Consider the following 14,666-nt stretch of genomic DNA (forward strand, 5'->3'; position numbering starts at 1 on the left):
TAGCATGTTTGTGATACTGCTGTAAGGGGAGTAGTCATGATTAACCCATCGCGCTACCCTCCGTTGAATCATTTCGATCTGGTGAATGTTATGTTGGGTATATGGGCTCCAGACGCAGCTAGCATATTCCATCTGTGGCCTGACTAGAGCTTTATAAGCTAATTCCCGAACTTTTAGGTTTTGCACGGGATATTTGGCTTAATGAAGTTAAGTGTTCAGTAGCTTTGGATGTGACTAAATTGATATGTTTATTCCAGTTAAGATCTGAGGATATAGTGACCCCAAGATACTTTGTATCAGGAACTGTTTTCAAGACATGGCTATGGAGTATACCCATAACTGTAACCTATTCAAGACTTGCTGGAGGATGTTTTCTTGGGCAGAACTATTTACAATTATAAATAGATAGCAGTGTCCTCGGCGAATAATCGGACCTGTGAAATCAGATTTCCAGGTAGGTCATTTATGTAGAGTAAGAATAGAAGAGGACCTAGGACGGAGCCCTGTGGGACTCCGGACGTTACTGGAACTTCATCTGATGCTTCACCATTCACAAGGACGGCGCCTGCCAATCAAGAAAGACTTTACCCATAGCAACGTGGTGCTCTGAACACCATGTTGATGAAGTTTTCACAGAAGTTTCAGATGGTTAACCTTGCTTTAGAGAAGTCCAGAAGGATTAAGTCCGTCTGGTGGCCTTGAATTTCTTTAAAATGCATAATTTCTGAGTATTGTATAAAACTATTGACACTACACGAATACTAAATTTGTTAGTACGTATAAGTAACCTTATTTAATGTCTAGTCAAAATAATTCGAATTTAGATTGTTTTATATTTGTGACGGGCAATCTGGGGATATTGCCCATAATTATGAAAAATAAAAAAATAATTTAGATTGTTTTATATTTGTGACAGGCAATCTGGGGACATTGCCCATATGAAAAATAAAAAAAAAATCTCAATATTTCCAAGGATCGTGTCAAATTTGTTGGTAACCCGATATGCAATACTAAATTCTTTAGTACATAAGAGTCAGCTTATTATTATTATTTTAAAATTATAACTATAAATGAGTTAGTATTATACATCACCCTAAAGGACTTTGATGATGGTAACAGTAGTTAATATTTTGATTCAGTTTTGAAATTATCGGAAAGGAAAACAAACAATTTTTATATTTCAGCCATTTCCGACACCATATTTTCCACAAATATCAATATCTAATTATTTGTAAATTGATTGTTATAAAAGCTTCAGGATATCTAGCCTTGTTCCCGGCGTGTACTAATAATATAGCAGTTATAACGGGCAGCTAATCAAGACTACATGATATCTTGGTTAGCATAAAAACAATACTTCCATCCAAACATTTTGTGAAATTCTAAAAATATCAAAATGGCAACCATTGCCCCCACCCCCCACCCCACTTTTTTTTTTGGAATACGCGCATGAATACAAAATTCAAGGGGTTCATCAGTATGTGGACGTCACGGCTAAACCTATCAAATTGTTTGTATCAACAGATATTTGAATTATTTGTATATTTTCGGACTTTATCATACGACTCTCAAGTTAACGTCATGACGTCATGAAAACAATTGACGCCGCTTATAAGCAACGAGAGATCATTTAGGTAAAGCCAACTTCGCTGAAGTATTCCAAATTTTTATCATGAAATAGTTATGAATAAAGAAAATACTGGATGTTTTGCATGGATTGTAAACTTTAAGCAATCCTGCAATGAACGGGTAAGTCATAAGCGAGGGTTTAGTTTCACGAAAAAGATATTTGAGAGTGAAGTGGGAATTACTGAACGTTATTGCAAATTGCCACTAAATTAAGATTAAAAAAGATTTAAGAAATAATTTATGAAGATATCTTTTAATATTGGCAGAGAATAACATGGACTCAAGTTTTATCAGTCACCACATTTTCACATCGAAAGGTGTTTTTTATTCATTTTTTTTTCTGTTTCCAGTGGGCCAGATTCAGAAATCGTCTCCGCCGACGATTTTATGCTCGTAGAGGTCAGACGATAGACCCTTCTACAATTGTAAACGAGACTGGTACCAGGGACATGGTTATTACCAAAACGTACAAGACCAACATAATACTTCCAGAAGGTTTAGCTGCCCCAGGGACAGCTGCAAAAGGTTTTTGGCTTTATTAGAGATCATGAAGACAAACATAAATTTTCAAAGGGACTCGTCCTTTCCAAAGAACTATACAATCATGAGTTTATATTTACACCATTTTTGTAAGTAAGTGCAAATATAAGGTAAATACAATGTTGTTTTGTGAATTCTATGCCGTTGTTCTTGATAGAAACGCTCGTGTGATAATTTAGGAGTATGATATGTCCTGCGTTAGCTGCTGTGAAATTTTAACTATCTCATATGAAATTCAGACTCAACAAAGAGACGTTCGTTGTTTACAAATATCAGTCTGATGTATATCTGAAATTTTCACATTTGATATCATTTTGCAATTACTATACTTTAGAGAATTGTCCCATTTAAATATCATACAAGATGAATAATTTATTTTTTGATGTCTTTGTTAATTTTATTATTATGTCTTCTTTGGAGATCTTTCTAATACATTGTTTTCAACCGTTCTCATGCAATTATTTGACACTCATGTGAAGGCACTGGAGAGAAGCAATAACTGCTAAAATGAATGCATTATGATATTACAGACATAATAAACAGTTTTTATATACAGTTAAAACTCCTTATCTAGAACTCGCTTATCTCGAATTTCAGCTATCTCGAAGGCATTTTCAAGTTCCGTCCCGAAAACATGTGTAAAATATCATTTTAAGTCGAATTTCGGTTATCGAGAAGTAAAACGCTCGATCCAGTGGAATTCGAGATACTGAGTTTTAACTATTATGTGTTCATTTAGGTGTCTGCAAAGCTCAAATTAGCCAATGACTCTCTAGTGGAGGATATGATTGATATAAAATGTAGATCAATGAGTTTAAACATGCTATTTTTTGGTATCCCAGAAGGAGACAAGCGAGTTCCCACTCCGGCACCATTATTCTCGGAACAGACCCCTGTGGATAATTTAATACCCTCTGATACAAGCACGAAAATGCGTACGGGTGTGCTTATATCCGAGGTTGTATCTAGCCAGGCATCAGACACGGAATGTGGTGATCGAGTCTCTGACCCCACACATGTTATAAATAACGCAACCGCTCACACATCTAGTCACGTGCCTGAGAACTGTATTCTAAAGGTGCATGACTTTTGTAGGAAAATTCTAAATATCCCAAATTCCGAATCAAAATTTGCTGTCGACGTAGCTCACAGAGTCGGCGCGTTCTCGCCAGGCAAAATACGCCCTATAGTTGTCAGATTTAAGGACAAAGAGTCCAAATTTGCCATAAAACAATATCTGAAAAATGTGAACTTAAGAAATTCCCCCTACAATGTGTCAGACCAATTCCCACAAGAGGTTATGGAAAGACGACGCGCTCTTATTCCAGAAATGATAAAAGCGAGGTCAGCGGGAAAAAGAGCAGTATTGGTCCGGGACAAATTGTTCGTCGACAACAAGCAGTACAGACCTAGCGTCGGTGACAGCAGCCAACCGGAAGTGCATAGTTAGGAATCCAGAGGAAAGTGTGACTTGAACATTATTTCTTGGAATGTTGAAGGTTTAAAAAACTGTTTAAATGATGAAGATTTTGTGAATTTTGTGTCAAATTTTGATTTACTGTTTTTCTCTGAAACTTGGCAGCGTAAACAGGATAATTTTGTAATTGAAGGGTATAAGTCAGTATCAGTACCAAGAAAAGAAAGCTTAAATTCCAAAAGAGGCCACGGTGGAATTTGTTTATTTTATAAAGATAAATATAAAAATGGTATAAGTGTTTCCGAAATTGACCACACAGGTATACTTTGGGTTAAATTTTGTAAAAAGTTTTTTCAGTTGTCACAGGATATGTATGTTTGTTTCTTGTATATACCACCCAGTAACTCTATATATTTCAATACACACGAAATTGGCTTTTTTGAAGCTCTCGAGTCAAATATTCGAAAGTATTCTGAATTAGGTGCTGTGTCAGTTATTGGTGATTTAAATGCGAGGTGCGGTAACAGGACGGATATTTTGCAAAATAATACAGACTTTAGTAAATATATACACGTGTTAGATGAGAATGAATCTAATAATAATATTCGTAGCTTGCCACATAGATTTTCTATGGATGATACAGTGAATACTTCGGGTATTAAATTATTAGATCTATGTATCAGTAGTTCTCTAAAAATTGTTAACGGTCGCTGCGGTGATGATGCAGGTATTGGGAGTTTTACCAATATGAGCGTGAAAGGCAATAGTATGATTGATTATGTTTTATGTTCATATGAGTTATTTCCCCTTATTACTGATTTTATTGTACATGATATGTATACATGTTCTACCCATGCGCCAGTGCAAATAAGTTTTGCAACAAATGGCATAAATGAGCAAGATGCTGATTTAAATAAAATATATTCTGATAAACTTTGTTATAGCAAGGATAAAATACAACAATATCAAGATGTTATGCTTAGTGAATTTCAAAATATTGATAACATTGTAAATGATATTATTTCATCAAATATTGACTTAGATAATGGTATTGAAACGATTTCAAGTTGTTTTTATGAAAAAGCTTATTTTGTTTTTGGTAAAAAGGAAAATGTGCATAAAAACTCCCAGAAAAGTGAACGCAAATTCAAAAGCCCTTGGTTTAATTATGAATGTGAAAATGCCCGAAGGGAACTGAGAGCGGCAAATAGAAATTATAGAAAGAACAAATCAATAGAAAATAGAGAGTTATTATTGTTAAAACGTAGAAGGTACAAACATGTTAAAAGAAAGGCAACTTCAATGTACAAAAATAAACAAAAAGTTAAATTACATGACATGGCAAAGAACCAACCTCAGAAATTTTGGTCTGAAATCAAGAAATTAAAGTCTAAAAACAAAAATAGCAGTAAAATAAGCCGAGAGGTATTTTTTGATCATTTCAGAGACTTGTTTGCTAGTGGTGATGTTTTTACAGATGATCATGTTGAGGCACAACTAAGAAACGATAATTTTAATAGCCAAATTGTAGATGAACTCGATAGAGATTTTAATACGGAAGAAGTTGAACGAGCTATTTCGTCACTTAAAAGGGGTAAAAGTGCCGGAAATGATTCACTTACACCTGAAATATTTTTAGAATGTAAACAATTATTGACACCTACTCTTTGCAAACTTTTTAACTTTATGTATTCTAATTGTGTATATCCGCTAAGCTGGACACAAGGAATCATTGTACCTGTGCCAAAAAAGGGTGACCTTAACAATGTTAATAACTACAGGGGTATTACCCTCACTAGTATATTTGCAAAAATATTTTCAATTTTGTTAGATAACAGGCTACGCAAGTGGGCAGAAAATAATGATTTATTATCAGATGTTCAATTTGGATTTCGCAAAGGAAGAAGTACAATAGATTGTGTTTTTGTGTTAAATTCTATAATAAACAAAATTATAAATTGTGAGAAGAAAAAACTATACTTAGCCTTTATTGATTTTAGAAAAGCATTTGATGTTGTTTATAGGAATGGAGTTTGGTTTAAGCTTATTACAAATGGCGCTTCATCAAAAATAGTTAATATGTTAAAAGTTATGTACGAAAATGTGAAATCATGTGTCCGTGTCAATGGCTCTCTTACAGACTATTTTGAAACATGCATGGGCGTAAAACAAGGAGAACCATTGTCTCCCTTGTTGTTCTTATTTTTCATCAATGATATGTATACTTATGTGATGACTGATGCAGTAGATGTTTTAGTGTAGAAGAATTAAAATTGTTTCTTTTGTTATTTGCTGATGACACAGTTTTATTTTCATATACTGTTGAGGGTTTACAACATTTGTTAGATAAGTTGAATGCTTATTGTAAATCATGGGGTATAACTGTGAACACCGATAAAACTGTTGTTATGCTTTGTAAACCAGGTAATGGATCTGAAAATTTTGATATATTTTACGAAAATCAAAAATTGCAAATAGTTAAAACGTTTACATACCTTGGAGTAACTATTTCTTCTAATGGTCGTTATTTCCAAGCACAGAAAGCATTATCAAATCAAGCACTTAGAGCCTTGTTTTCACTCAATACGTTATTTGATACAGTTTCGTTAGAATTACAAGATAAGCTAAAACTGTTTGATTCTATGGTTTTACCTATATTAAATTATGGCTCGGAAATATGGGGTCTACACAAAGCACCAGATATTGAGCGAGTGCATATGAAATTTATGAAACAGTTGTTAGGTGTTAGACAACAAACAGTAAATGCCACTGTGTACGGCGAACTAGGAAGATTCCCGTTATATATTTACAGAAAAATAAGAATAATAAAATATTGGTATAGATTACAAACAAATAAAGATCCACTGGTGTATAGGATTTATAATATGAAGAATAATAATGGTATTATATCAAATAAGTGGTCTGATGATGTCAGATGTATGTTAAATGAACTTGGATTTGCTAATATATGGAATGATCAAAATATTACTAATGTAGAACTGAATCAAATAATTCAGCGCATAAAAGACCAATACTTACAACAATGGTATAATGAAATCAATAACTTGCCTAAACTAGACACCTATTGTATAATTAAAGATGATTTTGTAATAGAAAAGTATTTATGTTGTGTAAGTAATGTAAATCATCGAAAAGCTTTGAGTAGATTTAGATGTTCAGCTCACAAATTGTTGATAGAAGAAGGTAGATACAGAAATATTGAAAGACAGAATAGGATATGTATTCATTGTAATATGAATGTAGTTGAGAACGAATTTCACTTTTTACTAGTTTGTCCGTTTTACAGAGATATAAGATATAGCTGTTTACCACATTATTATTATTCTTGGCCTAGCTTACATAAGTTTAAACATATTATGAAATCGAACCAAAAAAGTATGATAAATAAATTAGCAAAATATATATATTTAGCAAACTGTAAAAGAGAAAATGTTCCATAATTGTATAAAGTTTTTCATTTTACGACTATCTTCATAGTAGTTTGTCATACATTAATTGTATGTAATTTATACCCTGTTAATCATTATTTTCATACTTTTCTCATATATTAACTTTTTGAAACCTTGTTTTGTACCGTCATATTACAATGTTATATTCCATGTTCGGCAATGAACATATTGTATGTTTTTGCCTAAATAAACTATCTTGAATCTTGAATCTTGAATCTTGATAATCGAAATATATTCATTTTTGCCCTTAGAATGTCCAGGAGCTGTATGTGAACCAGTTACAGGAATCAATGAAGGCTTTGAAAAACATGGTAATATTTTCACTATTTCTTTTAAACACATTTGAAAATTTTGCATAAGTTTATCTTTTTAAGTCAGTTTTGAGCTTATAAATGTCGGATATATCATAGGATGATCCACTTTTTGGAATGAATGGTGTTTGTATCTAGACTCTTCTTCGCGCTTATACTACATATTAATGACCAGATCAGTGTAACAGACTAGTTTGTATCCACCCCTTATACCAATATCCCAACATCCAATGGTTCTACAACTTATAGATATTATTCCTTCAGACTGCTTGATAAATTTACGTTTGCAAACAATCCTAAGACCTCAAAATAAAACTTATTTCATTTAGTTCTAAAGATTTATTTAAATCTTTTTTACAGTTGGAGAATACGTGAGCGGTATCATAACCCATGCTGCACACACTTTGTGCATGGAGAGACAGGCGTTGCTAGGCAACACAAATATCATCATGGACAATTCTGCAGTCAATGTTTCTCTGTCACCAAGTATCATCAGCCGTAAGTTTAACTTGTAATGAATACAGACTATACAGTAAAGTCTGTTTTATCCAGCAGACATTAAAATTATATTTCCTCTACAGCAAGATTTGAAAACAAAGTATTTACTTAAGTTCTTTCCGTTACCCATCCATTCTCTGTTATTAGAATAAGATCAACATGTAAAATAAACTATGCTGTGAGAAATCTTTGCATGCTTTAAAGATCGGAAAACTTGTAGTTTCTATTAACCATAAAAATGTCTTGAAATGATCACGTGTTCATGATTTCGTGTAAAGTCTGCTAAATCTTGTTTCTAGTGCAGATGTCTTTGGAACTGTTGGTAAAGGAACTTGATGATGGCCAACCTACTGCCAGATTATAATGTAAGTGTATTGTCGATATCAAGTATGTTCACATACATTACTTTTTACGGTATACATGTTGTGTATCTACTGAATTTGATCTTTTGTTAAAAACCACAAAAATAACCAGTCTTAGCTGAACATAACTGTTATATTCTTTTACTGTATAGTAACACTTATCAATGCTTTCTTTTCTTTATTTCAGTGCTGAGAAGGACACTAAAACACAAATGTATTAAGACGAAGCTGATTTTGGTTAATATTTTGCAAACATTTTCATCGAATCATATTTTCACATTGTTTATGTGAGGTTCTGAATTTTATTTTTTGCAATAAAGTTCATAGAAACTTCAAAAATTTGATGTTTTTTTTTTTACACTGAATGTATTGTTTTGTCGTTTTCTTTCTTGAAAATCATTCTGATAATGACAATCCGTATAAAACAGCTGTACAACAGTTTCGATTACTGAAAATGCATGCTGTTGTGATGCCGTCGTTAAAACATTGTAAAAATAATTCGAGGTGAGATGTCATCAAAAATTGGGGTGAATTATCATGGGAGGAAATGTCATCGGGATAAAGTATCTGGTTTCCGTATCAGTCACCATATCTAATGCTGTCCCGGTAACCCATAGCGCAACAATACACAAACAGTACTAAATTTGTTAGTACTTATCAGTCACCTTATGTGATGTCGTCCTGGTAACCCATATGCGCAACTTCTAAATTTGTTAGTACATATTGGTCACATCATCTAATGCTGTCCCGGTAACCCATATGCGCATCAATACACGTAAAGTACTAAATTTGTAAGTACATATTAATCACCTTATTTAATGCCGTCCTGGTAACCCTTAAGGCAAAAATACACGAACAGTACTAAATTTGTTAGCACGTATCAGTCACTGAATTTAATGCCACCCTGCTAAACCATATGTGCAATAATACACGAACAGCACTAAATTTGTGAGTACGCATCAATAACCATATTTAATGCCGTCCTGGTAACCCATATGCGCAACAATATACATTAACTGTACTAGATTTGTTAGTACGTATCAGTCACCGTACTTAATGCCGTCCTGGTAACCCATATGCGCAACAATATACGAAGAGTATTAAATTTGTTAGTACGCATCAGTCACCGTATTTAATGCCGTCCCGGTAACCCATATGCGCAACAATATACGAACAGTACTAAATTTGTTAGTACGTATCAGTCACCGTATTTAATGCCGTCCTGGTAACCCTTATGCGCAACAATACTCCGTAACAGTACTAAATATGTTAGTACGTATCAGTCACTGTATTAAATGCCGTCCCGGTAACCCATATGCCCAACAAAACATAAACAGTACTAAACTTGTTAGTTAAGATAAGATTTATTTAAAGTCGCAAGGTAGCAGTACGTATCAGTAACCGTATTTAATGCCGTCCCGGTAACCCATATGCGCAAAAATACATAAACAGAACAAAATTTGTTAGTACGTATCGGTCAGCTTATTTAATGCCACCCCTGTAACTCATATGCGCAACAATATACGAACTGTACTAAATTTGTTAGTACGTATCAGTCACCTTATCTAATGCCGTCCCGGTAACCCATATGTACAACAATACATAAGCAGTACTAAATTTGTTAGTACGTAACAGTCACCGTTTTTAATGCGGTCCTGGTAACCCATATGTGCAACAATACATAAACAGAACTAAATTTGTTTGTACCTATCAGTCACCTTATTTAATACCGTCCCGGTAACCCATATTCGCAACAATATATAAGCAGTACTAAATTTATTAGTACGTAACAGTCACCGTATTTAATGCAGTCCTGGTAACCCATATGTGTAAAAATACACGAAATGTACTAAATTTGCTGATAATTTTTAGTCACCTTATTTAATGTCGTTCTGGTAACTCATATGCGCAACAATATACGAAAAGTACTAAATTTGTTAGTACGTATCGGTCAGCTTATTTAATGCGGTCCTGGTAACCCATATGCGTAAAAATACACGAACTGTACTAAATTTGCTAATAATAATTAGTCACCTAATTAATGTCGTCCTGGTAACTCATATGCGCACAAAACATAAACAGTACTGAATTTGTTAGTACGTAACAGTAACCGTATTTAATGCCATCCTGGTAACCCATATGCGCAAAAATACATAAACAGAACTAAATTTGTTAATACGTATCGGTCAGCTTATTTAATGCCGTCCCGGTAATTCATATGCGCAACAATATACGAACTATACTAAATTTGTTAGTACGTAACAGTCACCATATTTAATGCCGTCCCGGTAACCCATATGCCCAAAAATACACGAACAGTACTAAATTTGTTAGTACTTATCGGTCGCTTTATTTAATGCCGTCCTGGTAACCCATATGCGTAAAAATACACGAACTGTACTAAATTTGCGTAATGATTATTAGTCACTTTAATTAATGTCGTCCTGGTAACCCATATGTGCAACAATACATAAACAGTTCTAAATTTGTTAGTACGTAACAGTCACCGTATTTAATGCGGTCCTGGTAACCCATATGCGCAAAAATATACGAACTGTACTAAATTTGTTAGTAAGTATCGGTCAGCTTATTTAATGCCGTCCCGGTAACTCATATGCGCAACAATATACGAACTGTACTAAATTTGTTAGTACGTATCAGTCACCTTATTTAATGCCGTCCCGGTAACCCATATGCCCAAAAATACACGAACAGTACTAAATTTGTTAGTACTTATCGGTCGCTTTATTTAATGCCGTCCTGGTAACCCATATTCGCAACAATACATAAACATGTACTTAATTTGTTAGAACGTATCAGTCACCGTATTTAATGCGGTCCTGGTAACCCATATGCGTAAAAATACTCGAACTGTAATAAATTTGCTAATAATTATTAGTCACCTTATTTAATTTCGTCCTGGTAACTCATATGCGCACAATACATAAACAGTACTAAATTTGTTAGTACGTAACAGTCACCGTATTTAATGCCGTCCTGGTAACCCATATGCGCAAAAATAATCTAACAGTACAAAATCCGTTAGTGTCCGTCAGCTTATCAAAAGTTGTCCCAGTACATCATATATGCGTCTCCCTATTCCCCACTACCTAAACCAGAACCCCCAAGAAGACTGTGATTTTATATGTATCTTGAATTTTTGACTTATAGATCTTGAAATTTTGACTTGGTATCTTGCCTTTTATCCGCAAAATTTGAACGTCTTTCCGTTTGTCAAAGGCTTAAAATGTTACTTAAATGTCACGCCACAACCCCGTGTTGAAGTTTCCATGTTCACCGCCGTTTGAATACATCTGCGCAGGTCTCTAAATTGCTTTTTGTAATTTTAGCATGTGTAAATGTTGAGTTCTGCTCAACCCGGGGCTAGAGGGCGTGGACGGTAGCATGTATTTCCACTACCGTCCATGAACAGGCTCAATCAAACCGAGCCTGCAACATTTTCGTATTTGTCGTGTTGAGCGACCTGTGAAGTTTTCACTTTTTCTGTTTTATTATCACAGCAGCGTTGTTTGTGCCGTGTGGCGGCCGTAAAAAGTCTCCCCGTACATTCAATCAGGGCTGTTATATTTCGATCTTCTCAGATCGTTCAGCACGACTTTATGTCGTGTTATTGGTACTGTTTAGTTTCTCAGCATGATCGTTTCGGCCTGGGTGGTTCTAATACTTTCGCTTTCATAGCCTTTGGTATTGTATAATCACCCCATGGATATGGTGCCTGCTTTTTAATCATTACCAACTTTTAGTAACATCGGTCTATTGGAAAATCGATAAATTTGCCTATATAAACAAAGAAGGAAAAAAATACTTAAACTTAAATAGAAAAAGTTCTATTTATTCCTGATATTATGAATATTTCTTTTAAAAAATATTTTAATATTTGGTTGGTCCTTTTTGACTTTAAATAGACCCACCTCAGTTCATATAGACTCTGTAGGGAACGGGTAAAAAGAAACTGACTTTTTCAAATATAACAGATAAAATGAGATATTTTCCGCAAAAAATCAAAAATTCGATACCCCTAAAAAAGTAGAAAAATTATTCAATTTTCGTTATGTGTAATTTGTTTCAAATTTTATAATGGTTTGTTTGGTCCTTTTTGCATTTTAGTGTGTACAGTGAACATTTCTTAAAATATTCCGGCTTTTTCAGCCGTCATTCGTACGTACTCGGAAGCTGTTACGGAAAATAGTGTCGTCTGCTAGTCTGACTTTGTCGGTATAAATTGTTATAGCTCAAAGCCTATAAATTGTAGGCAACTTCACATTGACAAAAAAAAAAAAAAAAAAAAAAAAAAGAAAATGTAATTAGACAATTTAAAACATATTGATTGTTGAACTCAGAAACGCCGAAACCTAGATCCGCTGTCGTTTAAAAAAACGCTAGGGAGGACTTAGTGTTCAATTCGCATTAAATATACAAATGCTTTTAATTTTCATCGCAAAATATACTTAAAGCAACTAATTCTCATGTCTTTCCGTAAAATATAGTCTGTCAGTAATTGAGTTTCAAAGTATTCTTAAGAAATATAACGACGATTAATTTATTAATTTCCAGTTACCTTTATTATTTTTTGCCGAAGGATCTGGAGACGTTTTTATTGCCGCGGCGGTCCGGGTCCGATCTCCGACGCGGTCATCATTTTTTCTTCATATAGGATTTTTTAATAAGTTTTAAAAAAAAAATCATTTTCTATTATTTATAATATGACCAAACGTTAATTTGAAAGATAGCCTTGATGAACTGATAATTCTGCTTCTTTCTGAACCTCCTTTGTATATATTATTCTGTATTCTTAAATTAATGCATGTTTTTGGTTTATTCTTTAATCATTCGTTTTAAAAAAATGCAATATCTATTATTTGATTTAATTGTAACAAATAACTTAAAATTACCCTTCGACTTTTATTGTGTATTACAATATTGCCAAGGGGTAAATAATATCCGGTCAGTGTTGTTTCAAGGCGGGTCATAAAAGATATGTTACCCCACTTACTATAAGTGATATGTTTTTTTTATGGTTTTATGGTTTTGGCGTTGTAATATATGTCTTTCACTTTCTTCTGTCTTTATATAGTCTTTTCCCTTTATTTCATGAAATTTGTTTTTACGATTTTTACCCTTATTTCATGAATCGTATGACAGTAGAAAGAATCAGTACAAATTTAGAATTCACATCGTTAACAGAGTTGTTCCGTAAATATTTACTGAGTAAAGATCCTGGCCCAAATTTCACGAAAAATATTAAGTTATTACTTAGTTAAGTCTGCTATTCTAAAATTGAGATATTGATGAAGTTATTGTTATTAAATGTTGTAGTAGTATTTGTCAGCAGTACCTATTCAAGTCACGCAAATATGATATTTCTATTTAGACACGATATAAGAAACTTAATCCTTACCATGCTAAATTACAATAATGAACTTGTCTATCTTTCAATTTGGATAGTACTATTAATAATGAAAAGGGTGCATACCAAAAACCTTACTGGCTGAATGACAGACAGTGCAGATCATGATCAGTCTGCACGGATGTGCAGGCTAATCATGATCTACACTGATCACAAAGGAAGAACTAGCCGCGTCCAGCATGGTAAGGGTTAAGTATTTCCTTTTAAAAGCATAAGTCTTATTTCAATACTTCTTTTTCTTTAAAGCGACCGGCCTCCAGATCGTTTGACAACAAAAATACTTTTTAGATATCTTGAAAAAAATACTATATTTCTTATGAAGGCTTCAAAACTTAATTACTGACAAACTTTATGTTATGGAAATACATGAGAATTTGCTGATTTTACTACCTTTTACGATGAAAATCGAAAATGTTTAGAATTTTGAAAATATTTTAGAATCAAAAGCTCATATTCTAATGTTCATAATATGCGAAAGAAAGCGCGTATAGAGGATGTATATACGCTTTCTAAATATTTTAGATAACATATTCATATTCTTGAATATTTATTTTATTTACAGACAGTTTCTTGTGCGTAAATATTTTTTTTCTGTACATAGATATAGTTAGCATGATGTTTCACATATTAAAAAGAAAGTAAATCTATGTGTTCGATGTATAAAATGTAACGATTTCTAAATATTTTAGATAACATATTCATAAATATAACTTTTATTTGACAATTAATAAAGTATTACATAAATTTTCGACTTGTTCCGATTTTCACTGTAATAATTATCAAAACTTCATTCAATTCAAATATATCGTTTAGCAAACCGCCCGCCTGTAAATGCATCAGATAATGACCAAAGACCCCCGTGTTACTACAACAACAACAATTAGTACGGAAATCAACGAATCCGTCCGGTAGCGATGATATTGGATTATTGGTTTTATTGATTTTTATGATAGGTAGATCTGTCCCGCTTTATCGGTTTCGAGATGTTACTAAAAGTTGGTAATGTTTGTC

General features: G+C 33.4%; 1 protein-coding gene across 1 annotated transcript; it reads left to right on the plus strand.

The window, feature by feature from the left end:
• Nucleotides 1–1,589: 1,589 nt before the first annotated feature.
• LOC128557358 (uncharacterized) lies at nt 1,590–7,882 on the plus strand. Its single transcript, XM_053544669.1, has 4 exons — nt 1,590–1,749; nt 1,980–2,154; nt 7,308–7,367; nt 7,728–7,882. Exons 1-4 carry the CDS (start codon nt 1,684–1,686, stop codon nt 7,880–7,882), a joined length of 456 nt encoding a protein of 151 aa, XP_053400644.1. The 5' UTR covers nt 1,590–1,683.
• The last annotated feature ends 6,784 nt before the right edge of the window (nt 7,883–14,666 follow it).

This window comes from Mercenaria mercenaria, chromosome 5 (assembly GCF_021730395.1).
Source record: "Mercenaria mercenaria strain notata chromosome 5, MADL_Memer_1, whole genome shotgun sequence".
NCBI classification, from domain to species: Eukaryota; Metazoa; Mollusca; class Bivalvia; order Venerida; family Veneridae; genus Mercenaria; species Mercenaria mercenaria.

What these genes read in the sequence shown, in the direction of transcription:
- LOC128557358 (XM_053544669.1), top strand. Translation starts at nt 1,684, where the DNA reads ATGAATAAAGAAAATACTGGATGTTTTGCATGGATTGTAAACTTTAAG. An exon ending in CCCAGGGACAGCTGCAAAAG is followed by an intron (nt 2,155 to 7,307) that starts GTTTTTGGCTTT and finishes TTTTGCCCTTAG; the next exon opens with AATGTCCAGGAGCTGTATGT. An exon ending in TGAAGGCTTTGAAAAACATG is followed by an intron (nt 7,368 to 7,727) that starts GTAATATTTTCA and finishes TCTTTTTTACAG; the next exon opens with TTGGAGAATACGTGAGCGGT.